Source organism: Chiloscyllium punctatum, chromosome 22 (assembly GCF_047496795.1).
Source record: "Chiloscyllium punctatum isolate Juve2018m chromosome 22, sChiPun1.3, whole genome shotgun sequence".
NCBI classification, from domain to species: Eukaryota; Metazoa; Chordata; class Chondrichthyes; order Orectolobiformes; family Hemiscylliidae; genus Chiloscyllium; species Chiloscyllium punctatum.
Window position 1 is genome coordinate 74,442,443 of NC_092760.1, and position 27,197 is coordinate 74,469,639.

A 27,197-nucleotide genomic window follows, 5' to 3' on the forward strand; every position below is an offset into this window, starting at 1 on the left:
TAAACACAGATTGCTGTTAAGAGAGAATTATAATTTGATTCACACCAACTGTTTTTTCCAAGGCATCTCTTCAGACTAGAATGATGATTTGCTGGATCTCCATACCTTGTGGCATCCCAAACAAAATGAATAAAAAAGACAATCCAGCAAACTTAATAATTAGATATGAACTGTCATATGCCAACAGCTGGTTCTCTTAGCTTTAGGTTAATGCAATACAGAATACTGCATACATTGTCGAACTCTGACTTCAGAATCATTAATTTGGATATTTGAACGTACTGAAAACGAACAATAGTTTATTCATAATCTTATTTAGTATTTGAGCTACAAATTCTGGATCTAGAATTGTTTAAAAGATCATGGGTATGTGGATTTTTTTTTGTTTTGTTTTTACAAGCAATCTTCACAGAATGATTCTGTTTGTAAATATAGAACAAGATGATACATGGAAAATAAAAGATTTAATATAAATCTACCTCTAATACTGCATTCCCTGTCATTACCAGTCGTAAGAGCTCATGAAATAACAGAAAGAGACAAAACAGACCGAATCTCACCACTAGAATTCACCATAAAAACCCCATGTGAAACATAATTCTTACAAAATATCTGAATAGTCCCTTAGAGAATCAAAATCCCCTATGAAAAACATGGTGATGACTAAATTAATGGGCGCAGCATTGTATGTCAAATCAGTGTTTAGAATACACATAATTGTCTCTATTTTAGATCACAATAGAATTATTTTTTAATAAATAAACCTCTTTAAAGACACTTCTTTTAAACAGTAGAATCAGCCTTGTCCTGTTGTCATTTGCAAATTTGTGTGTCCCCCCAACTCATATTTGTGTCTCTTGTACATTGTCCTTAGAGTTCACTCGCATCAGTAATGGATCATGCACAGAGCTGTGTAGTGAGTTTATTGTGTTTACTGTGGTGCTGTGGTTGAACGGAGTTTTATAAGAGTTATAGTGGTTCATATGCTCGTGCTCTATAGCGGGTATGGTCAGGTGACTCTCCACAGCAGTACTTCCTGCGATGTCATCACCTACATTGATGATCTCGATGGTCCTGGTGGGAGCATGGTGATTCTGGTGGTGATGCTGTTTACGCATTTTGTAAAAAATGATTAACATCACTGCCGCCATCAGTGTGATGGCTACAAAGCAACCAATAATAATCTTTGTAGTTTTCATCACCTCATCCAGGCCGGGCATGAGATTCCCTCCTGCATCAGTAATAGCAATAGTGACTGTTTTTTCCGTTGACTTTGTACTGCGAGGAGTCAAGGAGGTTGTCACAAACGTAGTATCCCAGTCACTGAAAGGTGTGGGTCTAAATTTGTCGTCTGTCGTGTGTACCTGTACAGACGGTTCCATAGTCTCCACGGTGACAGTTGTAAAGTAAGTGAAGGTGCTGTTTTCTGTCGCAGTCACATTTAGCGTAGCTGAAGCTGTCGTGTTCCCTGCAGAATTACTCACCAAACATGTGTACAACCCTGTGTCCTGGGCAGTAACATTTGTAAAATTTAACGTGCCATCATTGAGCACAGAAATCCGAACTTTGTAAGCTCCGTGAGTCATTATTGTGCCATTTGGAGTAATCCAGCTCACTGAGGTCATGGAGGTTGATGCTCGACATTTTAATTCCGCAGCCATTCCCTCTGTCAGATTGAGGTCAGTGGGAGCCTCAACGATAACTGGAGCATAACAGTTGAATTTGTTCTGGTCCAGTTCCCCGATATAATTCCCTTTTAAACTTGGGGGTGCATGGCAACGGGCGCAGCATGTTGTGTTGGACGGCACAATCTCCTTCAGCCACCAGCTCAGCCACAAAATGTCACAATTGCAGTTCCACGGGTTGTGATGCAAGTGGACACGTTCCAGGTGGTGAAGTGGGGTGAAGAGGTCATGAGGCAGCAGAGTCAGGTTGTTGTGCGCCAGGTTAAGCTCTATTAGTGACTGAAGGTCATCAAAGGCATTCCTCTCAATCACCTGGATCTGAGCATGCATCATCCATAGTTTCTGCAGGTTTGTCAAACCCTGAAAGGAGCCCGGTCGGATTAGCGAAAGCCGATTCCCTGATAGTTCCAGTTCCTCCAATTTGGTCAGAGGTGTGAGGTTTGGGATTTCCCGAAGATTACACATACCGAGATTCAAATATCTTAAGTTTGACAGACCTTCAAAAGCTCTATCCGAAATGTACTCAAGTCTCTTTAGTTCACCTAAGTCTAACCTCCGAAGGGAAGGAACTCGATTGAAAGCATATGACGGTATGCTTTCAATTGGATTGTTCCTCAGCCACAGTTCCTTCAGTTTGGAGAGGTACTCAAAAGCTCCACTCGGAATGGTGGAAAGGCGGTTGTCAAACAGCTCCAGGGTATTGAGATTGGTTAGGCCATTGAAGGCTCCAACCTCAATTTGTCGGATATGGTTCTTACTCAACTGTAGAATCTCTAAGTGCCTTAAATGCTTGAAGCTGTCGGCTTTGATGACTTGGATCCCGTTCTCTTGCAGGTTCAAATAGCGTGTATTGATGGAGATGCTATCTGGTACTTCCCTCAAGTTCCGTCTTGTGCAGATCACTTTGCTGAACTGGTTACTACAGGAGCAGACAGAAGGACAAGTCTGAGCTCTGACCAAACCGGCCACCACGAGGAGTTGTAGAGCCAACAGCAGCACAAATAAGGGGTCGAGTATGGCCCTGTTAAACTTTGGACCTATCATCATCTGCTGTGGATGCAATGTCATCTTGTTCAACATTCATACTTTATTGGATGTTTGTTTTCTTGAGTTCAATTTATTATTGTAATCTGAGGAAAAATTGAAAAGAAAGGAATTAGTACTCAGAATCAGCATATCACTAAATCATTTTGAAATCTCATCTCAGAATGCCATTTTTTTTGTTTGCTGCACTCCCTCTACAATATTTTCAACATAAGCCACTGTGTTCTAATAAAACATACACAGCAGCTTTAAGGCTGACATCTGAACCACCTCAAACTTTCATAAATACACGAAAGGGCTTTCAAACAGCCAAAAAGGGACATGACTTGATTAATATGCATTCCTGACAGGCAAGGTACATCTCCAGAAGTCTCAGAAATTAACCATTATTTCCCTTTGCTGAAATACATATAACAGTTTTCAACATCACCTTTACAATCATACAATTTTAATGCACATTGACAATGTTCTAAGCTTTCAAACTGCATTTGAATAATGCAGTATCTTTAAAACTAGGAATTACATGGCAAAATTATTGTACAAACAAATTCAGTATTTGTATCAAACCCCTTAGTCATTTAAAAAAAAATGACATTAGCCAACTGCAAATAAACACATTTGTTGAATAAAGAAATGGGGACAATAACCTGGGATTTTACTTATCTGACCATGATGGACAAGCCTGGCTTTCAGTCTAATGGGAATCCAGCTAATGGCAGAGGTTGCAAAAGCTGATAAGCCCACAATGACAAGAGGAGGGAGTGATATGAAAGGATAAAGCATGGTGCATAGAAAGCTATATGTATCAGCCTGGGGTAAGGCAGGACAAATCAAATGTCACAAGGTAATTCAGAATGTTGGGGTAAGGCTGTGGGGCTGGTAGCACTAGATGCACCTTTTGCGGGGTTTGGTTAGATTTGAGGGAGGGATGTTAGAGGTCAATGGGGCTTTGTTGAGAGTGAATAAGTGGAATCAGACACCTTGGTGTTCAGGGGACGGTAGCATGGCAACTTGGAGGTGGGAACTTAGAGTGCAGGCTTATGATCGAAGCCTGTACATGGTGGGGGAGCAGAAAGTGGAATCTTTGGACATCTCCAAGGTAGGTGAAGAGCTGGGGCACTGTCATATCAAGGGGGTTCCTTTTGCAGGGACAACTTCCAAATTTAGGTATCAACTTATTCATCTGAATTCACCAAGTCGTCAGCTGGACAAAGTTGCTGGGTTCGCTGAAGTGCTAGAAACTTGGCCCTTCAAAGTGAAATTCAATTTGAATAACAATGAGGCTCACAACTCCATCAGCATACTTAGTGTCGACTTGGACCTTTGGAAAAAGTTCATGCACCTTCACCCTGTTGCTGCCCAGTTAAAGCTGGAACTGGGCACGGTAGCGTTCAGTTTGGTTTGGAAGTCTGATTTCTAAAAGTTTTAATCACCTGCTATGATGTTTGGTTGAAGTTCTCCCAATGTGCATGCAAACAGTCCAAACTACAATTTCCAGGCTAAAATAAAGGATCAGTTTTAATATGCAACGTTGTTCTGATGTGAAATAAAACTGTGGTGAATTTTATGATCAACATATTTATTGCATAAAGGTTTTATGATGATTTGCAATTGCTTTATTTCAGGAGAAAGACAATCAGAAATGCTTGAGTTGAAAAAAAAATACAGCAAATAATTTCTTTCTAGGTCAAAATGAATTTAAGTGAAGCTGTAGATCATTCAAATTTCAGTACAAACAATTGAGTATGATTGTAAAGTGGTTCTGGTAACATGAATCTTTTTGCAAAGTTGTCTCTGACTCTCACAAACACAAAAGTGATTATCCAACTGAAGGATTAAATCTGGAAGAGTGTTGGGAGACCACATGAAAGAAGCTATCAAGTGCACAATTTTGACATTGATTGCCATTTATCCTAGTGGAATCAAAACTGTTTAAAATATTCACGGTCTCCCCTGACTCTCAACTGCGACCTTCATACATTATAACAGAATCCTTACTAAAGTTTGAAGAACATCTGCACCCCATCAACACTCTTTAAAACCCTGACACTGAACAACAAGCCACCTGCTCAGTGGCAAAACTGTGATTTATTAACAGGTTTTTTTTCACTCGAAATTTCACTTGAGTATTAAATTGGAGGCACAGCATGTGTAATATATTTGGATTTTAAAAGGCTTTTGTTAAAACTCCTCACTGGAGGTTGGTGATCAAAATGAAGACACATGGATTAAGAGATGTACTGAAATGAATTGAGCATTGGCTAATAGCCAGCTAACAGACAGTAGAAATGGGAATAAATAAATCATTCGTGGCTGACTATGACTCATAGGGTACTGCAAGGGTCGACCTATAATGGCACTGAATTTAGGATAAACCGTACCTGGAGTACTGTGTGTAGTTTTTGGTTTAAAATGCCATTCTACTATCCCCTAAACACCAAGGCCTGTGATTCCAATTCCCCACCCCCAACAAACTCCCACTGACCTCTAACTTACCTCCCCAAATCCAACCAATCACGTGACCCTCTCCTAGCCACACACCCAACCCCCAACCCCAAGCTGACTCCATTGCTGCCCCAACCTTACCCCGGTGTTCTGATTTACTGCATCTGCTCTTTCCTGCCTTACCCCAGGATGATATCATTACCTTAGGAAGGACATCATCGCAACAGTGCAACAATTTTCCCCAGATTTTACCTGGGATAGTGGGACTGCCCTATGAAGGGCGAATGGGGAAACTGGGCCTGTATTCTCTGGAGTTTCGAAGAATGAGTGACAATATAATTAAAACTTATAAAATACCTAAAGGGACAGACAAGGTAGATGCAAGGAAGGTGGCTCGCCAGGTTATGGAGCTCAGTACTGGGGACACTATTTCACAATTGTGAAAAGCCACTTAGGCACAAGCCATGATTTTCTGTTTCAGAAGTTTGGGAAATTTGGAACTTTCTAACTCAGATGGCTGTGGAAGCTCAGTCATTGAATAGATTTAATGGATGGACTGACAAATTTCGAAATGGCAACAAGATGTGGGGATTCCTTGATCAGCCATGATTGCATTGAATGACACAGCAGGTGGACTGGGCTGCGTGGTCTACTGTTGTTCTTATGAACACTTCAAAGCAGATAATTATTAAACTGTTTATAGTTATTTTATAATAACTGATAAAATAAAGGGTGAACTTTGTTACCCTCGAATTTTGCAACTTAAATTATTCAGGTAAAATTTTAGCCAAGTGGGCAAGCTTTACACAAAGTGACTGATGTGCTGTTTTCACTCTCTAAACCTGCCTGTCTTATATTTGATCTGATCCAGATGGTGGAATCCTGCAGGCCTGGTTTCACTTCACCACACATTGCCTTTCTCCCTTTGTGTTTGCAACTATATGTGACCCAGCTCTTAACCATGTCATTGCAACTGAGTGCTTTTGGAAACTGAATATGTCAGAACTTTTCTGCTGTTTTCTGGTTTGTTGCAACAGGTTTTAACTCCACTTGGCCACACGACAGAATCTGGGAGAAAGTGAGCACTGCAGATTCTGGAGATCAGAGTCAAAAGGTGTGGCGCTGGAAAAGCACAGCAGGTCATGCAGCATCCGAGGAGCAGGAGTGTTGATGTCTCGAGCATAATATCGGGGAGGGGGGAAGGGAATGTTATAGATTGATGAAGGTGGCGGGGGTGATGGTTGGAGATAGGTCAGAGTGGAGGGTGAAGCAGCAAGGTGGGAAGGAAGATGGACAGGTGGGATGGTTCAAGAGTGTGGTGCCAAGTTGGAGGGTTGGAGCTGGGATAAGGTGTGGGAAGGGTGATGAGGAAACTGGTGAAATCCACATTGATCCAGTGTGGTTGCAGGGTCCGAAGGCGGATGATGAGGCATTCTTCCTCCAGGCGCCGGGTGGTTAGAATTTGACAATGGAAGAGGCCCAGAACTTGCATGTCCTTGGCGGAGTGGGAGGGGAAGTTGAAGTGGTTGGCCACAGGGTGGGGGGGGGGTTATTTGGTGCATGTGACCCAAAGATGTTCTCTGAAATGTTCTGCAAGTTGGCCTCCAGTCTCCTCAATGTTCAGGAGACCACATCGAGAACAACGGACACAGTAGATGAGGTGGATGGATGTGCAGGAAAATCTCTGCTGGATGTGGAAGAAACTATTGGGGCTTTGGATGGAGGTGAGGTGGGGGGGTTGGGAAGTGTGGGCACAGGTTTTGCACCTGTTGCAGCAGCAAGGGAAGGTGCTGGGAGTGTGGAGGGTGGGTTGGTTGTGGGCAGGGAGTCACAGAGGGAATGGTCTCTGCAGAATGCTGAAAGGGGTGGGGAGGGAAATATATATCTTGTGGTGGGGTCTGACTGTAGATGATGGAAATGGTGGAGGATGATGCGCTGTATCTGGAGGTTGGTAGGATGGAGGGAGAGGACTGGTTGTGGGGGGGGGGTTCTGTCCTTCTTGTGGTTGGAGGGATGGGGTTTCAAGGGTGGAGGTGCAGAAAGTGGATGAGATGTGCTGGAGGACATTGTTGACCACGTGGGAGGGGAAATTGCAGTCCTTGAAGTAGGAGGCCATCTGGGATGTTCTGGAGTGGAATTGCTTCTCCTGGGAGCAGATGCGGTGAAGGCAGAGGAATTCGGAGTAAGTGATAGAGTTTTTAAAGGAGGGAGGTAGAGATTTTCTTGTTCATCCAAACACCTCATCTACTGTGTCCATTGCTCTCAATGTGGTCTCCTCGACATTGGGGAAACAGGACGCCAACTTGTGGAGCGTTTCAGAGAACAACATGTCTGGGACACATGCACCAAATAATCTCTCCACCCTGTGGCCGACTAGTCTTAGTAGCATCCCTGTCAATCTTGTATGTACCCTTTCCAGTTTAATAACTTCCTTCCTTCAGCAGGACAACCAGAATTGTATGCACTACTCAAAATGTGGCCTTACCAATATCCTGTACAGCTATAACATAACATCCCAACTCCTGTACACAGTGCCCTGACCAATGAAGGCAAGCATGCCAAAGACCTTCTTCACCATCCTGTCTACCTGTAACACCACTTTCAAGGAACTCTCTATCTGTGCCCCTCGGTCTCTTTGTTCGACAACACTCCCCAGGTCCCTATCCTTAACTGTGTAAATCCTGTCTTGGTTTGTCGAACAAAAATGCAATATCTCGCCTTTACCTAGATTAAACTCTATCTGTTAATCTTCCACCCCTGGTTCTGAAAGCTGAATGTGTCGTATGACTTATATTGGACTGTGCTACTTCATGTCTGCCTGATTTAAATAACAATGTTGATAACTCTCTTTCTAACATCTGTTGGTCTTGACCCCTTGCTGAAATGATTTCGTAAGGTAGACCTGATGATGAGAATTCCATTCATGGGAGTCCAAAATTACACACATACAGGGTGGGCACTAATACATCCAATACAGATTTCAGGAGAAAGTTCTTTACCCAGACTAGTTAGAAGGTAGATCTTGCCATCATGTGAAGAGCTGAACAGAATAGCACAGATACTTTTACGGGAAAGCTAGATAGATTTACTCGGGACAAAGGAGTAAAGAGAATGCAGATAGGACAGGTTGGACCTGTTGGGCTGAATGGCCTGACTTTTGTGTGGTTCCAAAGATGTGAGATGTCCTTCTATATCTCACACAAATACAGATATGTTTTTTGTCATGGAGTACCAGACGTCTATTTAATGATGCAGATTGTGATCAGAAATTTGTACTTCCAGGGGCAAAGCCTGCTATCTTCTTACCCTCCTCCAGAATTAAGTTCATCACAGGATGACTCATAGTCACTCTCCTGTTCCTGCACAGATTGATTGACGTCTTTAAGTGTTCAATGAAGAATCTATTCAGGGCATCAGCCCTCTGCCACTAGGATAAATCCAGTTGTAGGTGATCCCATCACCATGTAACATGCCCAACAGGTCATCCTGGGTGGGCTGCTTGTCAGCTGGGGGCAAGCTCAGTAAATGGTTGATTGAGGAAACTGTCACCTGTCCTTATCGCTGATGCCTTGCACCAATCCCCACGGTGATTCCCAAACCTAGAAACATTGCTGCTAAATATTACTCCAGGGCCATTGTGATCTGTGAAGCAATCCATGTTCAAGTGCAACAGGATCTGGACACTATCCAGGCTTGGGTTGATAAGTGGCAAGTAACATTAGCACCACACAAATGCCAGGCAATGGCCATCTCCAATAACAAACAAACAAACAATCCAACCACATCCCTTTAACATTCAATTTTGTTACCATCACTGAAGACCTCCTGGGAGTTACCATTGACAAGAAACTCAACTGGACTCGTCACATAAACAGTGCAACAACAGCAGACTAGAGGCTAGGAATACTGTGATAATTAACTCACTTCCCAACTCCCCAAAGCATGTCCACCATCTACAAGGCATAAGTCAGGAGTGTGATGGAATACTCCCCATTTGCCTGGATGTGAGCAGGAAGGTTGACATCATCAAGGACGAAGCAGCCAACTTGATTGGTACTACATCAACAAACATCCACTCCCTCCACCATCGACACTCAGTAGCAGCAGTGTGTACTATCGACAAAGATGCACTTCAGAAATTCACCAAAGATCCTTAGGCAGCATATTCCAAACCCACAACCACTTCTGTCTAGAAGGAGAGGGGCAGCAGACACATGGGAACTCTGCCAACTTCAGGTTCCCCTTCAAGCCATTCACCATCCTGACTTGGAAATATATCACCATTCCTTCACTGTTGCTGGGACAAATCTTGCAATTCCCTTCCTAAGGGCATTGTGGGTTAACCCAGAGCAAGTGGACTGCAGCAGTTCAAAAAAAGACAGCTCACCACCTCCTTTTCAAGGGCAATGTAGGACAGGCAATAGATGCTGTCCAGACAGCGATGCCGACATCCCACAAGATAATGAACAAGAAAGGTTTTGCCTACCCTCCTTTGGGCTGGTGCTGAGTGGAAGAGTTGCTGGCATCACATTTGGCAGCAGCTCTCACTGTGTGCAATTGCCACAATCAACATCCTAATTTCTGTTGAAAGTCCACTTTGGCCTCCCCTTACCTCACCTTGGCAAATGCCTGATGAACACATTGCGCGGCAAGCTTTCCCTGGAGGTAGGTAGGTCTCCCATATGCTCATGACCCAGCAAATCAGATCCCAATACCTCAACAAGGTTCCACCCATGTTACGTTAACTTTGCACTCTAGAACAGTGGCTTTACATTTGCCAAATAAAACCAACCAAATGTTTTTACTTGTATCTCACAGAAATCACCTCACTATTACTTCTGTATCAAAGTGGATTTCTGGAAAACATTGTGTAGCGTAAGAGAAAATTGCTTTAGAACTAATTTTTTAATACTCCTTCAAGTGAAACACCATCAGCTGCTTGTCCATGTTTGCTATCACTTGGTTTTTCTCATATTGCAGATGTTTATAGTAAAATACCAGAGTGATTCAAATCATTTTGGCAGATGTGAAATTGTGAACATGCTGAAATAAGTTTCAGAAGTATTAGCAATAATAGGCGCAGCTAGACTCAATTATGCAAATTAGTAACAAAAATTAAGGAAATATTGTACAGTATAACAGGGAAGCACAGGATTGTAAATTGAAACTCATGCAAACTATAAGAAAGCGAGAGGAAAAGAAATAGGGAGATTCTGTCAAGATCCTCAAGTTTCCTACATAATGCCACTGTACATACATTATCAGCACAGACAGTATTTCAAGACAAAAATACAATAGAGGTGGAGTGGTGATAGAGAAAGGCAATAACTACGCTGTCATCAGTGTCATTCACATCCTAGGAACAATACATTTTTCAAAAATATTGGTATTAAGATTACCAATAGTTGAACTATACTTGCCTTAATATACTTCCCCATCTTCCCTCCAATAATTGTCCCATGCCTTCCGACAAGTTGGGAATATGAAGTACTGTGAGTGCTAAAATAGAAGTGTTCAATGTAATCGGGGCAATCACATCACCAGTTGCTGTGTGAGCTGCCTCTGTAAATTTGTGTAGGGATGTCATAGGAGTTTTTAACAACTGCTGTGACTTGTGTAGTTTGAGCAAAGTTTTTCAAAGCAAGTACTGAACAGCTCTGGTGCTTATTAAAACTTACACATTATTTTCTTTTCTGAAGCATTGCTGAATAGTCAATCATTTACAAATGGTGAGAGTTTTATTAAATGTGAGGCAGAGTCTATAAAAGAATTGTCAGTTTAATAATAATGTGTTACCTTGGGGAACAGCTGACTGTCAGACAAAAAAAAATTAATTTCAGTGGAGAGATCTATCTGAAATTTAAATTAGTTTTGTCTGCCCTGGTGAGCTGAAAATACTTTATCAAATGAAACATGTCTTGGAGAGAAAGCTACATGGAGACAGTTAACAGGGTCAATGTGACAAAATTCAGAGCAAGGAATTACACTTTCAATGCACTCTCAATTTGCGACTTGCAGACCTTGCAATTAAGTGGTGTACACAATAGAAATGACATTCACATTTTTCGAATTTGGCTGTGATTCACTTAGCAGCTACCGTTCATCATCAAATAAAGAGCACTCGAGGTTGGAGTCAAAGCGAAAACTTTGTGAGCTATGTTGTCATCAGTGCTGTGCTTAATTGGTATTAAAAAACATCAGGTCAAACTATTAAGCATTCTTTGCTTCAGTATCAGATTTGAGGAATTCAGCAAGATTCATATCAGTCCAAAGCTTAAACTACATACACTTTGGAAAATGCTTTAATCTAGAACGTGCACAATTTATTCCTTGTACATTATCATTTTTAGTCACCAGTGCATTCGCTGCAAAGTTCCACCAACTGCTTGAGCCACAGTTGGAGATTGCAATGACCATTATATGAAAGGTAACCCACTTTCTCCTGAGCATTTATGGTGCTTCAAGGGATGTGGACAAGTGATACTTTTTCTGTTTTGTTTTGCATTTACCACGGTTAATCTTTACTCTGCTATTTAGTCCCCAATTTAAGATTAACAAAACGTTTCTCCACATTGAGTTGCTCCAGGTCTTCAAATGGTACATCGCATGTCTCAAAAAGTGGCATAAAAATGTTCTTCTTCTCCTAATTGCTCTGAGATACTGATATCACTCTCCTTAAAACAAACGTGTTCATAACAACTGATCCTATTATGATGATAGACAGAATTCAATTCCATTGAAAAACTACAGCCCAGCTCGACAAAAATATCAAGTTGCACAGTGAAGCCATTAACATTTTGATGCCAGTAAAAAGAAAGTTATTGACCCAACAAAGCTCTTGAGGGACAACAGATATTGGTGCAACAGCCTTGAAATAACTTGGCAAATCACTACGCTAGAAATAGCGTTTGTTGGTCTTTCAAGAAAAGTACCTAAATACAGGAAGTCCCCAGATTACGAATGAATTCAGTTTTTTCCACTGTTCTTAAGCTGAATGTGTGTGTAAGTCAGGCTAATTAGTCTGCCCATTCTTTAGGACGAACCATTGCATGTAACTTGGATTTTTAAAAATAAGGTTTAAAAATGAGAAGCCGGAAGTCAGTTCATAAGTACAGGATGTTCATAAGTCAGGCGTTCATTACCCTGGAACTTCCTGTAGATCATAAGATACTTGTCTTTCTGCCTTGTCTTTACATTGTGGCAGAGTTATGGCAATTACCTGATTACCCAAACTTTGTATGAAGAATGTTTCTTTCTCATTGCAAACATTTCATGCTTCCAGAATCTCCCAATAGGAATCTGTGAGATTGGGCAGATTGCATGGAAAAACTGACAGCACAAGAGGCCATTCAGCCCATTAGGGCAGCACTAACTCTTTGAAAGAACAATCATGTCATACCTATGTTATATCTGTAACCAGGCAAGTTGCTCATCCTCAAGTACATTCCAACTCAGATTTGGAATTATTTGTGCAATTATTTGACAACATGGGAAAGACAGAGCGTTCTGTATGCTGTCAACTCAGCGTGTTGCGTTTGTTATGGGCCAGGCCTGACCCCTCAAAACATTCTTAAGCAGGTATCAAAACATTTTTAAGCAGGTAGCCCAGACTGTAACTTTGCTATTTGTTTAGGTAAGTGTATCGTGGATATTCCCGGAGTGGATGAACTGATTCGACTGCTAAGTTTTAAACAAACAATTTATTTACAAAATTACAGAATGAAACACAAAGAACAGAAAATAGAATACCGGATAACTTATCATATCCAAAACCTGACAGACCGTCCTGACTTAATGATGCTGTTCCGAAAATACTTGCAACAGCAGAGAGAGAGAGAGAGAAAGAAAGAGAGAGAGGAGATATTGATATTATCTGGCTGTACGTAGCCTTTCTTCACACCCACTTCTGCTGAATTGAACTAAAAACTCTAAATTAAACAAAGGCTTGCAACACAGCTAGCTAGCCACTCACCTTTGATTATACCTTTTTTTAAAGACATGAAGGCCTTAAGCCGGAGGTGTTAGCTGTTTGGGGTAAACAAAATGGGCCCCAATAAATCTTTCCAACCCAGCCAAGTTGCAACCTGGCCAATTACCCCACCTCTGGAAAAAAAACTAAAAGGCAATAGTAGCCCTGTAAAAACATCAGCATTGTGGCACATTTGAGGTGGGGAGAGAGAGCTTGGATGGATTTCTCACTTCTCCATGGAAGTGAGTTCAGTCATAAACCTGTACATTTAAAAGAAGTCCATCCTACAGACCCACCATTTAACAGGCGAGCTAAAGTATCTACCAGCACGTTTGCAAGAGGCAAACTTTCCATTGTTGTTGTTTGAGGTCAGACCTACAATGGTGGTACCATCAGCAATCTTATAAATGGAGTTTATCATGCCCCTGTGATTACAGCAACCCAACACATCCTTATTGTTGATTTACAGACTACAAAGCTGTGTAGCAAGCCTTTGTTTAATTTAGAGTTTTTAGTTCAGTTCAGCAGCAGTGGGTGTGAAGAAAGGCTACGTACAGCCAGATAATATCAAAGATGCATGAGTCACTAATGTATCTATCAAAGCGCAGGTTTGGAGCTCCACCTCTGCCATGCCCACTGCTTAAGTGCACGTGTGTGACTGAGCACGTACAATCAGCAGCCATCTTTGACCACAAGCTTGGTGTTTGCAGCGCACAACACTGAACTAAAAATGGGAAAATCACAGTCATTGTCTCTCTATTCGGAATATCAAGATGACACTTTAATTCCCTGGTTACGTCCACCATATGATATGATGGATTGAATGTTGTGATATGCTTGCATTTCAACTGAGCAACATTACAGCTGGACGTTTATCTGTCAAGCAAGACAAAAGAGTCTATTTTACAATTAGCAATTGCTCCTTCCATCACTGGGCCCCAGCCACAATTTGTAACTAAATAAAACTCTACAAGGTAGTGGGTGAAATGCTGAAGAATCAGGACAAGTTAGGGCAGGGCCAACGGAATGTTGGACAATTTCAGAAGGTAGATTTCAGGAGGCTTATCAGGGGTGCACTTGAATGGCCGACTTGATGATTACCAAAGGTATGGATTAGGTTTCAGCCAAGATGGGACAGTATCAGTCAATGTTGCAAAGGGTTTAGCTAGTTTGCAGCTAAATTATGCAGCGGGAGCCATACTTTTCAAAGTCAAATGTATAATGAAATTTGTGAACTGCTGTTATAGTTCAGACAGTGCCAGGGAAAAAATATAGAATCAGTACTCAAAAGGAGTTTGCTCAGAGAACCACAGACACTTGCTTTAATCCTCGCAGTATTTATTTAGCGATGTTTTTGTTTAATCCACCCTAAATGGAAAACAAGCAGTTTATAATTTAGGGATAGTGACGAGACTAGGACCCGAGATCACTACCTCAGCGTGAAGGGATGACCCATTATAACTGGATGAGGAGGAATTTCTTCAGAGGGTAGGGAATCTCCAGAACTCACTGCCACAGAAGGCTATGGAGAGCAGGTCATTGAGTTTATGTAAGACAGAGATAGACAGGTTCTGGGTTAGTAAGGGGATCAAACGTACAAGGATAAGACAGGAGAACGGGGTTGAACATGTGCCAGGAGAACTGGTAAGCTGGGAGGACATTGGAACGTCTGTGGCATTCACAACATCATGGTAATGTCATGTATGGTATAATCAGAGAATCAGAAATGCATGTAATATGGTTAATACAGTGGTAATGGGCAACATTAATTTATATGTTGCCTGAGGAAACCAAATCTGTATTAATGTTGTGGAAGATGAATTTCTGGAGTGTATGAAATGGGCTTTTGGCACAATATGATGAAAGACCAACTAGGGATCATTCTGTTTTAGATGCAGTGTCATGGAATGAGAGGGGGTTATTAATAGCTTGCTGCTGGCATGATTTTGGGAAATAGTGATCATAATGTGATAAATCTCTCTTTAAATTTGAATGCAGTTGATTGTGAGTGACTTTTTTCAAACAAATGCAGTCCATATGATGTTGCTGTTCGGAAGTGGGCTCAGGGATTTTCACACAAATAAAGCCTTTCTGCAGCTATTTCATAAAACTCTATGTTGTTACATCATTTTGGAGTGCAGTTATGGCTGTGGATATTTTGGTGAAGAGTTATAATAAATTATTACTCTTTGGTAAGATGGGTTTTAATGCAGTTTTAAATGGATCTTGTTTTGCAGTTCTGTGAAGGTGTCCTCTTTTAAGTCAGAAACACATTTCTTAGCCATAGGTCAAAACACGTCAAGAAATCATGTGACTTAAGTGACTGGACAAGCTGCCTGTTCTTGGAGTGCTGCATGACAATTGTTTGAGTTCTTACTAACTTGGGTACTTACGACAGAGAGGGAGAGCAAGAGAAAGAGAAAGAGACAGAGAAATGGGAAGATGCTGCAAGTAAGCCTGGTTCAGAAAAGGAGTTCTGGATTTGTAGATGCACTGTTTAGCAGCCTGAGTGTAGTCAAAGTAACTGGAAAGCATTCTTTTTTAAAACTTAGACTTTAATGAGAAAAGCCAATGAATTAGCCCATACTTGTGTATCTCTGGGAGAGACATGAGAATCGCATCTGATGGATTTGCAGAATGCCTGCAACCTCAGCAGTTGAATATGAAATTTAAAGTTTTTTTTAGGGTAGATTACTTACTGTGTGGAAACAGGCCCTTCCGCCCAAGTCCACACCGATCCGCCGAAGCGCGACCCACCCAGACCCATTCCCCTACATTTACCCCTGCCCCTAACACTACGGGCAATTTAACATGGCCAATTCACCTAACTTGCACATTTTTGGACTGTGGGAGGAGACCGGAGCACCCGGAGGAAACCCACGCAGACACGGGGAGAATGCACAAACTCCATACAGTCGGGAATTGAACCCAGGTCTCTAGCTCTATCAGGCAGCAGTGCTAACTACTGTGCCACCGTGCCGCCCTAAAGTGAAGATAGAAATTCTACATCACTGGACTTGAGTGTCCATGAAGGGTATTGCTGGTGAAAAAGAGTTGAATACTGCTTTTTGCTGTGGATGAAGAAATCTTCCCTAACTTTCTTAGATGTATATATATATATTTCTTCTTTTATTCATATCATAAACATATGTTCTTTTGTTGAAAGTGTACTGATAGCCTCATATGAATATTTTTAGTGCCTGACCACACAGCAATTAAAAATAAAACTTTATGGTCTTAAAGCCAGGTTTCACCCTGGGAGTTCACTAGCTCAGTATTACCACCAGCTGGGACCATGACAGTCTGGAGTAATCTTCAGTGAGATTTTTGCTGGACTTGTAATCATGAGGCCTGGGAACAATTCAAATAGTATGACAACTGTGTGTGCAACTTAATTTCATCATTCAAGAATTAAAAGTGAGTCACAGTAAGTGGCCCTGTAATGATTGCAATAAAATTCCATCTGCTTCTGTTGTGTCATTGAGGGAAAGAAACCTGTCATCCTTACCTGATTTTGGTCACATAAAACTTTAGATCCACAGTAATGTGGTTGACTCTTAACTGCTCCCTGATAGAGACTAGCTGGCCATTCCACTGTAACAAATTGCAATGAAATCTGAAAGGAATGGAACTGGATGGATGATGTGACACTAGAGTAGGCACTGGAAACGGTAACTGCAGCCCAGCCGTGCCAACCATTTCAAACTTCTCCTTCACAATAGCTGGGGAACTGTCCCACTGGAGGGAGAACCATCCCATAGACTTATCAAGCAATGGCTTGACACAGTGTTACTCCCAGTATCATTACTTTGACTGTCTGAAGTGAAGATGACACAAATTCACCGGGAAAAATATTCCATATCCAGCATTGCATGCCCAAGCATAACCTTTGAACCATTTGATAGATTCGTGGCAATTAAACACTACTTTCATCAAGATTCAGAGATTTCATTCTCATTGCTTTCAATTGGAATGATAAACAGCATACAATGAAAAAGAAAATAGAAAATAAAAATTGCTAATCCTAATTTAACTAAGGTAGTATAAAATCCTGTAATCAGCCCCATCCTATCTCTCCTGCTGTTGTTTGACAAAAGATATATTACAGTAAAAGTGACAGTTAAACAGAATCACAAATCAGGGCTAAAACAGGTCTTCTAAAAATGCAGGGGAATTCAAAATGCTCAGATGTTAATAAAAAATTTTAATGGTTTTTAAATCTTATTCAATCTCCTTGACATAGTTATATTCAAGTATAATCAGACTGGTGCAGTTAATAGTATTATCACCAGAATCAAAGGTTGTAAGCTCAACTTTCACTCACTCATTTTTCAAGATGTGGAGGTGTCGGTGTTGGGCTGGGGTGGACAAAGTTTAAAATCACGCAACACCAAGTTATAGTCCAACAGTTTTATTTGGAAGCACTAGCTTTCAAAGCGCTGCTCCTTCATCAGGTAGCTGGTGGGGCTGGATCATAGGACACAGAATTTATAGTAAAAGATCAAAGTGTCATACAACTGATGCAATGTATTGAACAAACTTAGATTGCTGTTAAGTCTTTAAATACTTAGAACAGGTTGCAGGTTTTGAATCATTAATATGTAAATCCCATAACTTCTTTCAATTCATATTCCTGAGATAACTTAAGGTTTTATAACAAAAGGTGACATCTCAGCTCAGACAATGCATTAAAGGCGTGATGTTAGATTCTGGCTGTATCCCAATCTTGAGTCAGAGCGGTTCTATTTTCAATTTAGGAATTTATACAATGTCACATGGAGTGACTGCCTGCAGATTGTGTGCTTTTTGAGCAAAATAGAATGTATCTGCAAATACAAATCTGCGAATGCAAATTCACCTCATAGACTTATATGTGTGTGTGTGTGTGTGTGTGTGTGTGTGAGGGAGAGAGGTTGAGAGTGTGAGAGTGTGTGTGTGTGTGTGTGTGTGTGTGTGTGTGTGAGTGTGAGAGAGAGAAAGAGAGAGAGAGAGAGAGAATGTGTGTGTGAGAGAGAGAGAAAGAGAGAGGGGTGGGGGAGGCAGTGATGGTGTGAGTGTGGGCGCAAGCACAAGTGTAATGGAATATATGTGAAAGGATGTGCATATGAGAGAGAGTGTGGGTGTGTGTGTGGCTGTGTGAGAGTGTGTGTGTATAGTGTACTGGGGTCACCTGGAATGTGACATGAACCCAAGATCCCAGTTGAGGCCATCCTCATAGGTACTGAACTTGGCTATCAGCCCAAGATATTCAAGATAATACTACAGTTTAGTACTGAGGCAAAGCTGCAATGGTTTTGTTCTATATTTCAAATTTGTATGAAACAGAGATTATTCTAGATATTCAGGTGGATTAAAGATTTCATGGCGCTCAAAGAATTAGAGAATTCTCCAAGCCAACTTACCTACCCAACATACATCACCAGTCATCAGATGCTGGGATCTTGCTATTCTGTATTCCTTGACAGCAGTATTTCAAAACCCATTCCCATTCAGGCCTAAATGGCCAACCCAATGTCATTTCCTGTATAAATGCACTTTTATATTTCTTACTCTGCACTATGTATACAAAAATATAGAATTGCAATACACTACAGACAAAACCATCGGGCACTCAAACACAGAATAAGTCCCTTCGGCCATCGAGTTTTCATTATCAAGATTGGAATTCAACAGGGAAAAAAAAATCCCAATGAATGACTAGAATGTGGAACTAGCTATTAAAAAGAATAGCTTGATAAAAGTAAGAGAGATACACATAAGGAGAAGTTGGATAAACACAGGAAGGAGGAAGGAATAGAAGATTAGGCTGGATAAAGAGAGTATGTTGGAGAACCATGAGGAGCACAAACACTAGCATCGACTGGATGTCTTGAAAAGGTTAAAGGTGGATAAATCACCAGGAGCTGATCAGGTGTACCCGAGAACTCTGTGGGAAGCTAGAGAGGTGATTGGTGGCCCTCTTGCTGAGATATTTGTATCATTGATATTCACAGGGGAGGGGCTGGAAGACTGGTGGTTGGCAAATGAGGTGCCACTGTTAAAGAAGGGTGGTAAGGACAAGCCAGGGAACTATAGACCAGTGAGCCTGATGTTGGTGTGCAAGTTGTCGGAGGGAATCCTAAGGGACAGGATGTATTTGGGAAGGCAAGGACTGATTAGGGATAGTCAACATGGCTTTGTGCATGGGAAATCATGTCTCACAAACTTGATTGAGTTTTTTGAAGAAGTAACAAAGAGGATTGATGAGGGCAGAGCGGTAGATGTGATTTACATGGACTTCAGTAAGGCGTTCGACAAGGTTCCCCATGGGAGACTGATTTTACAGGGAGAACTAGCCATTTGGACACAGAACTGGCTCAAAGGTAGAAGACAGAAGGTGGTGGTGGAGGGTTGTTTTTCAGACTGGAGGCCTGTGACCAGTGGCGTGCCACAAGGATCGGTGCTGGGTCCTCTACTTTTTGTCATTTACATAAATGATTTGGATGCAAGCATATGAGGTACAGTTAGTAAGTTTGCAGATGACACCAAAATTGGAGATGTAGTGGACAGCAAAGAGGGTTACCTCAGATTACAACAGGATCTTGACCAGATGGGCCAATGGGCTGAGAAGTGGCAGATGGAGTTTAATTCAGATAAATGTGAGGTGCTGCATTTTGGGAAAGCAAATCCTAGCAGGACTTATACACTTAATGGTAAGGTCCTAGGGAGTGTTGCTGAACAAAGAGACCTTGGAGTGCAGGTTCATAGATCCTTGAAAGTGGAGTCGCAGGTAGATAGGATAGTGAAGAAGGCGTTTGGTACGCTTTCATTTATTGGTCAGAGTATTGAGTATAGGAGTTGGGAGGTCATGTTACGGCTGTACAGGACATTGGTTAGGCCACTGTTGGAATATTGCGTGCAATTCTGGTATCCTTCCCATCGGAAAGATGTTGTGAAACTTGAAAGGATTCAGAAAAGATTTATAAGGATGTTGCCAGGGATGGAGAATTTGAGTAATAGGGAGAGGCTGAACAGGCTGGGGCTGTTTTCCCTGGAGTGTCCGAGGCTGAGGAGTGGCCTTATAAAGGTTTACAAAATTGAGGGGCATGGATAGGGTAAATAGGCAAAGTCTTTTCCCTGGGGTCAGAGAGTCCAGAACTAGAGGCATAGGTTTAGGGCGAGACGAGAAATATATAAAAGAGACCTAAGGGGTAACTTTTGCACACAGAGGGTGGTACATGTATGGGATGAGCTGCCAGAGGAAGTGGTGGAGTCTGGTAGAACTGCAACATTTAAAAGGCATTTGGATGGGTATATGAATAGGAAAGGTTTGGAGGGATATGGGCTGCGTGCTGGCAGGTAGGACTAGATTGGGTTGGGATATCTGGTTGGCATGGATGGGTTGGACCGAAGGGTCTGTTTCCATGCTGTACATCTCTATGACTCTATGACCACCTGCACCAAATTGCCTGTTACAATTCTCTACGTTTCAAGTAATTATACATAATTCTGAAATTTGCACATTTCACAGAGGCTACTTCACATTAATTTTCAATAAATTTTCTCAGTCTCCTCATACCACTTCAACTGCATTAACTTTAATGGCAGCTGGGTTTTTCTTATGAAAACTACTCACAATTACAATTTAACTTCAGGAAGAAGAAATACTATGAGCCGAAATAAATGTAGCCCTAGATTCAAAATCATCGCATTGGAGGCACCACAGTGAGATGAATCAAAATTTCCCCCTGGATCCACTGAGCTACTGTCATTTCAGTCGCTCTATTGTAAAGTTCAATAAACCCATGAGACCGTGATATTTATACTGCGAAGGGTTTATTTTTATCACTGCTGTGAGCAGGAATGATAACAGTGAAAGCAGACATAAACACAGGTAGTTAGGGAGATACGTGGCCAACATGTTTCCACCTCAACAATTATACTTGCCTAAAATAACAAGTCAGAACACTGTCCATCTCAGAGGATCTGAGAACCTGATTTAAATGGGACAGTCACAACTCAATAACATAATCTAATCATGCATGTCACTTTTACAGTAAGCCTGAACTAAGCTTACAAAAGTTGCACAAATAACAGAAATAGGCGTGAATCAACATCATTTTTCTCATCCATTTTGTCCTACAGGTCGTGTTTCATTGCATAGTGGGTGTGTGATTTGTTAAATTGAATTTTAAACTGTTAACCTGTGACCCATCACTGATCCTTGTCGTCCTCACTGTCAGTTTTCTCTTTCTTTTCTTTATTCTGGGATGTGGTGTCCAGCATTTGTTTCTTATTCCTAATTATCTTTGAAGTAAGTGGCTTAAGAGGCCATTTTAGAGTCAACTGCAATGCTATGAGTCTGGATTCACATGGAAGCCAGAACGTGCAAAGGCAGCAGATTTCATTCCCTGTATGACATTAGTAAACCAGAACAATGATAGATTCATGGTTTGATTATTGACACTTGTATTCGTTTCCAGATTTATTAATTGGATTTGAATTCCACCAGTTGCTGTGGTGGGATGTAAAACACTGTCCCCATCAAAATCAGAGTAATAATGAGATGCTTCAGGTGAGACAGAGCAGCCAGTTAGAGATACGGTCTTGTAAAATGAGTTGTGAGGATGTGAATGCTATCTTGAAGACTTCAAAAATTAAGTGTCTTTTGTTGCAACATGATGATGTCACTGACTGGACCAGTATTTACTGTCATTTCCTAATTGCCCTTGAGCTGATGGGGTGAGCCACCTTCTCAAATTTTTACAGTCGAGGCAAACCTACAATTCTGTACTGAAAAAAATTGATTGTTTTAACCCAGTCACAATGAAGGAATGGTAATGTGATTTCCAGTCAGGATTGGTGTGTTGCTTTGAGCGAATCTTAGAGCTACAGTTTTCTCAACCATCTGCCGTCCTTCTTCGAGCTGGGAGAATCATAGGTTTGGAATGTGCTGTTGGATGAGCCATGGCAGTTACAAAATAATGAGACATAGGAACAGAAGTAGGCCATTCAGCCCTTTAAGCCTGATCTACCATTCAATGAGATCATAGTTGATTTGATAATCCTGCATTGTTCCCATAACCCTTGGTAAAGGCAAAGATGCTATCGCCCAGCAGGACCATAAGGCTGCTCTCTCAATACAGAAGTATGATCTGTGATGGTTTATCTTGAGCCTCAAGTGAGGGGAGAAGTTGAGAAGGAGTGTCCTTCATGGTAACCTCAGCCAGTGCAAGAATTGAAATCTCGCACAAAGTTGGATCCTAGAGTGAGCAGAAACACTGACACTCCTGTTTATGTCTGTCAGCCAGGATTCAGGGAACTCATATTCTATGAGGAACATTTGGCTGACCCCAGTAATTACAGTTTCTTTAGACACCAAATATCAACCTGACCACTCACTAATGTTGACTTCAACCCGCATGAGAATAACTTCCGCTGGTTTCAGATGGGAGGTGGTGTCTGGGCAAAGAGTGAGGTCCAATATTAATATGAGCTGAGCCTCACACTATGCATAGCTGGGTGGATATCTGTCACTTCAGATCACTGTCATCCCTTCCCTGATGACTTCCACATTTAGTTCAAATTGACTCAATTGTTTTTTGTCTCCAGTCCATAGACAGTCAGTTCATCTATAACACAATGCTTATGTTCTTGTGCAACCTTGCATTATAGAAAAATTGCACTTCAGAATGAGCATTTAAAATGTTGATGTAATTGCATTACAGCCAACACACATTATAAAGGTCCCCACTTTAGAAACAGTGTTCCCAATAAGTCAGTCGTGTTATAGCGAATTTGCATTGACAAAACGCATGTTGTACCGCAATGACTTGTACATTGTGTATAAAGCTGCCTCTGACTTAATCCCACTGGAAAGAAAAGTCTATGCACTGAATAGTTCCATATATATTCAAATTATCCTTTATCTAAAAACAAAACGACAATGGCAAAGACAACAGTTCACAAGTTAAGAGTGGGAAATCCCCTTGGATTAATCAGCTATACTTATTATAGTTTATGAGACGGAAAAGCAGGTCCATATTCAGTGAAAGCAATTCACTGAATAGTAACACTACAGTATCAGCAAAACTTAGTAAATAGAACACTAAATAATGACTGTGGATGAGAGAAATCCCTGTATGGTATGGTGATAAACAATGCAGTTTTCAGTAAAAATCTCTAACAGGCCCCCTTGCTACAATTCTACATTTTATGTGCAATTTGTTATGAAAACGTATGGAGCAGTTTTCCAAAGTGCATTAGTACAATAAGCAGAGTGCAATATTAAAAACCAATATGTCAGTTTGAGAATGTGAATTCAGATATTTTTAAACAAACCTGGAAATGAGAAGCTTGTGTTTTTAAAAACCTTGAGACTGCTGAATTCTTGTAAAGATCCAACTGATTAATTGATGTCTTTTGAGGAAGGTAACGGGCTACTCATGTGTGGCCAGGCCCAAGTGTCCACCTTTAGAACTAGCCTGGCAAGCCAATAATTAATTTGTATCAAAAATACTTTTGCAGTGATTTGGAAAGAATGACCACCATCACTACCTACTAGAAGCAACCAGCGATGGGTAATCAATTCCACCTACATCTTGCGAATGAATTAAAAATAATTTGTGTTTTGACAGTGTGAAAAGATGAAAGGCAAACTTGCTTTAATATATATTCTCTGCACTACTAACACAGCCTGGACTTGTAACAGTGAGGTGTGGACAACAGTGTAAAAATACTGCAAACGCTGACTCCACAAATTACTTGAGTTTTATATGGATAAACCTGACTCCACATAAAAGCCACTTGCAAACTTGAAATAGATTCTTTTGACTTGTAGTCACAATTAACTCACTCTGAATTAAATACAAACACCATTTAAATTTGGAGCTTGTTAGGCTATGAAATATTGCCAGGTTGCTAGCATTGTCAGAGTGCAAACTGCAAAGCTGCAACTTGTCCTCATCGAAAATTCAAGCAGAATTTTTTAATTCCAGCTATTCTAGGACTTGGAGAGCTGTAAAGTCATGGTTGCATTCCTGAAAATATTCCTGGATTGGGAAGAAGCCACATCTCGGAGGCTGGGGAGAAGGAAAGGCCAGAAAGCATGGAGATACTTCTTGAATTTTCAAACAAATATGAATGAAGCACCATCTGCAGCAAGTGCTTAGACAACTTAATAAGGATCAATGCTCATGAAGTGATCTTCTTGCTGAAAGAATATGGTGAGCTCTCATTTAGCATTGCTCTGTTTAACATTGTTATTGGTGCAAAACCAAATATGACATCAAGAAAACAGGAATCAAAGAGAAAAACTCTCCCTTAGTCGGAGTCATACCTGACAAATAGAAAGAAGTCTGTATTTGCTGAAGGTCAGTCATCTCAGCTCCAGGACATCTCTGCAGGAGTCGCTCAGGGTAGTGTCCTTGGTCCAACCATCTGCAGCTACTTCATGAATGAACTTCCCTCCATTATAAAGTCAGAAATGGGGATGTTTGCTGATGACTGCACAATGTTCAGCACCATTTGTAACTCCTCAGATACTGAAGCAGTCCATATTGAAATGGAAAAAGACCTGGACAATATCCAGGCTTCTGCTGACAAGTGGCACGTAAAAGCCAAACAATGACCATTGCCAATAAGAGACTGTCTAACCACTGTCTCTGCACATTACCAAGGCTGGATCTTCCATTATTAACATCCTGGGGGTTACCATTGGCAAGAAACTCAGCTGAACTCACTGTATAAATACAGTGGCTACAAGAGCAGGCGAGAAGCTAGGAATAATAAAATTGATAATTCATCTCCTGACTCTCCAGAGCCTGGTCACCATCTACAAAGCACAATTCAGGAACGTAAATGTAATACTCTCCAATGATCTGAATGAGTACAGTTCCAAAAATACTCAGGAAGCTTCACACCATCCAGGACAAAGCAACCCATTTGATTTGCACTACATCAGCAAACATCTACTTCCTCCACCACAAAGCTCAGCAGCAGCAGGGTATTCAATTGACAGATAACACAGCAGAAACTTACCCAAAATTCTTAGACCATGCCTTCCAAATCAATGTACAATCTAGAAGGACCAAGGCAGCAGACACATGGCAACACCAGCAACTGCAAGTTTTCCTTCAAGCCGCACACCATCCTGACTTGGAAATATATTGCCATTCCTTCAGTGATATTGGGTCAAAATCCTGGAGTTCACTCCCTGAAGACACTGTGGGTCTACCAACAATTCACGAACTGGAGAAGTTCACCACTACCTTCTTGAGAATAACTGGGGAAGAGCAATAAATGCTGGCCAGTCAATGACGCCTACACCTCAGAACAGAGCAATAAAAAAATCCTGATTCCTGCCGTTCCTTTCCTGACCTCGGAGGTGAGGTGTCTTCCCACTCCAGGAATATTTTCAGAAATGCAAACTCAGCATTAAGTGAGGACCTACTGTATTACAAATTCAGCAGTGGCTGGAGCTGCAGAGTCCTATTTCTTTTTTGGTTACCGCTCAGCAGTCTGCACTCTCTCCAGCTGTATTGCCAGTCTGTCTGCCAATATTTCACACCATGAGAACACATTTGTACCAACCTTACTGTTATGTCACATCACTCGAAAGCAAGTTTGAATAATTGCACTACAACTCTCTGCAGCATCTAAAAATATTCTGAATGAATGAAGACACAATCCATTCTAAGTTAATGAGCAGTTACTGCTTTTTTATTATCAGGAAGACCATTTCAGAAACACTGGTCCATCATAAGCTGTGTAAGCACTTGCCTTCATTGACTTCTGCACAGTTCATGTTGCAACTCAACGCAATATTTCAGAAAAAAAGTCTTCAGAATGAATGAAGACACAATCTACACTAATTTGGAAAAGTAATCAGTACTTATATCACTCATTGATATTGCACAATTAAATATTCAGATGAGCAAAATTCCTGAACAATTAAGAAGTACCTGATTTAAAAAAAACTCAACAATCACTATCTTGACAGAGTTATGCAGAAGGTAATTGTTCTGAAAGGCTGAATAAAGGCGAGACAAGCTAGGTCTGTATCCTCTAGAGTTTAGGAGAGTCAGAAATAGCTTAATTGAAACATGTAGGATCTTGCAGGAATTTGACTAGCTGGACGTTGAAAGGACATTTCGTGTTGTGGAAGAATCCAAAATTAAGGGTCAGTGTTCAAAATAAGGGGTCACCAATTTACGACAGAGATGAGGATACATTTTCTCTCTCAGATGGCTGAGAGGCTTTGGGATTCCCTTCCTCAAAAGGCAGTGGATGCAGAATCTTGAAGGCAGAGGAATGGGTTCTTGATTACAAAGAGGATGAAAGATTATCAAAGATATATAGGAATGTAGTATTGAGTTTAAAATCAGATCAGCCACGTTTTTATTGCGTGGCGGAGAAGGCTTGAATGACCGAGTGGCTTACCCATGTTTCTGGTTTGTATGCAATGGGTTAATGTTCATTTTACATTGGTTCCATTGATATCACACACAGTCTGTAGGTCGAGACAAGGAGTCATCCTTCTGCTTTCAGAGGGAGCAGATGGATCGACACTCGTGTCCTACAATCCTCATCATTGTGCCTGATCTAATGCAGTTGCCATCATGCAATAACCCTCTTGCCATTGAAGAACAGTCCTTATTTGTAGATATTCTACAGTGGTATGTCCTCGAATCAATAGGTAGGCTCAAATCAAAACAAAGACAGGGAGGATTGGCAGCAGTGAAAAACCTGAACTGACTTTTACTGTCAGAGTAGCAAACGCCATGTGGAACAAAGAATGTACATCTCAGAAAATGCCATGTCAGGAAGGGGTTATAAGACAGTTTTTGCATTTTCATTTACTGTGATAATTCATTTAGCTTAATTTTAGAGCTGAAATATTGGTTGCAACAAAGTTAATAATTGAATTGTCACTGGAACTTAACCAATTTCCAAACTTGCCAGTTGGAAGACTCACTAAACTATTAAGCCTCTTTTAAAGTGTTAGGTGGCAAAATGTAAACAGAAGTGTTCTGTGATTGAGATAACATCAAATTGTTCAGGTTGAATTTTGGTTT

At 41.1% G+C, this 27,197-nt stretch overlaps 1 protein-coding gene across 11 annotated transcripts in view; it reads right to left on the reverse strand.

The window, feature by feature from the left end:
* Positions 1 to 447: 447 nt before the first annotated feature.
* Positions 448 to 27,197, reverse strand: part of LOC140493786 (leucine-rich repeat-containing protein 4C-like) — a 991,485-nt gene continuing 964,735 nt past the window's right edge. For all 11 annotated transcript variants that reach the window (XM_072592658.1, XM_072592659.1, XM_072592652.1 and 8 more), the window contains one exon: positions 448 to 2,815. In XM_072592658.1, the coding sequence (XP_072448759.1) occupies positions 843 to 2,765 (1,923 nt within the window). In that variant the 5' untranslated portion in view covers positions 2,766 to 2,815 and the 3' untranslated portion in view covers positions 448 to 842. The remainder of the gene's footprint in view (positions 2,816 to 27,197) is intronic.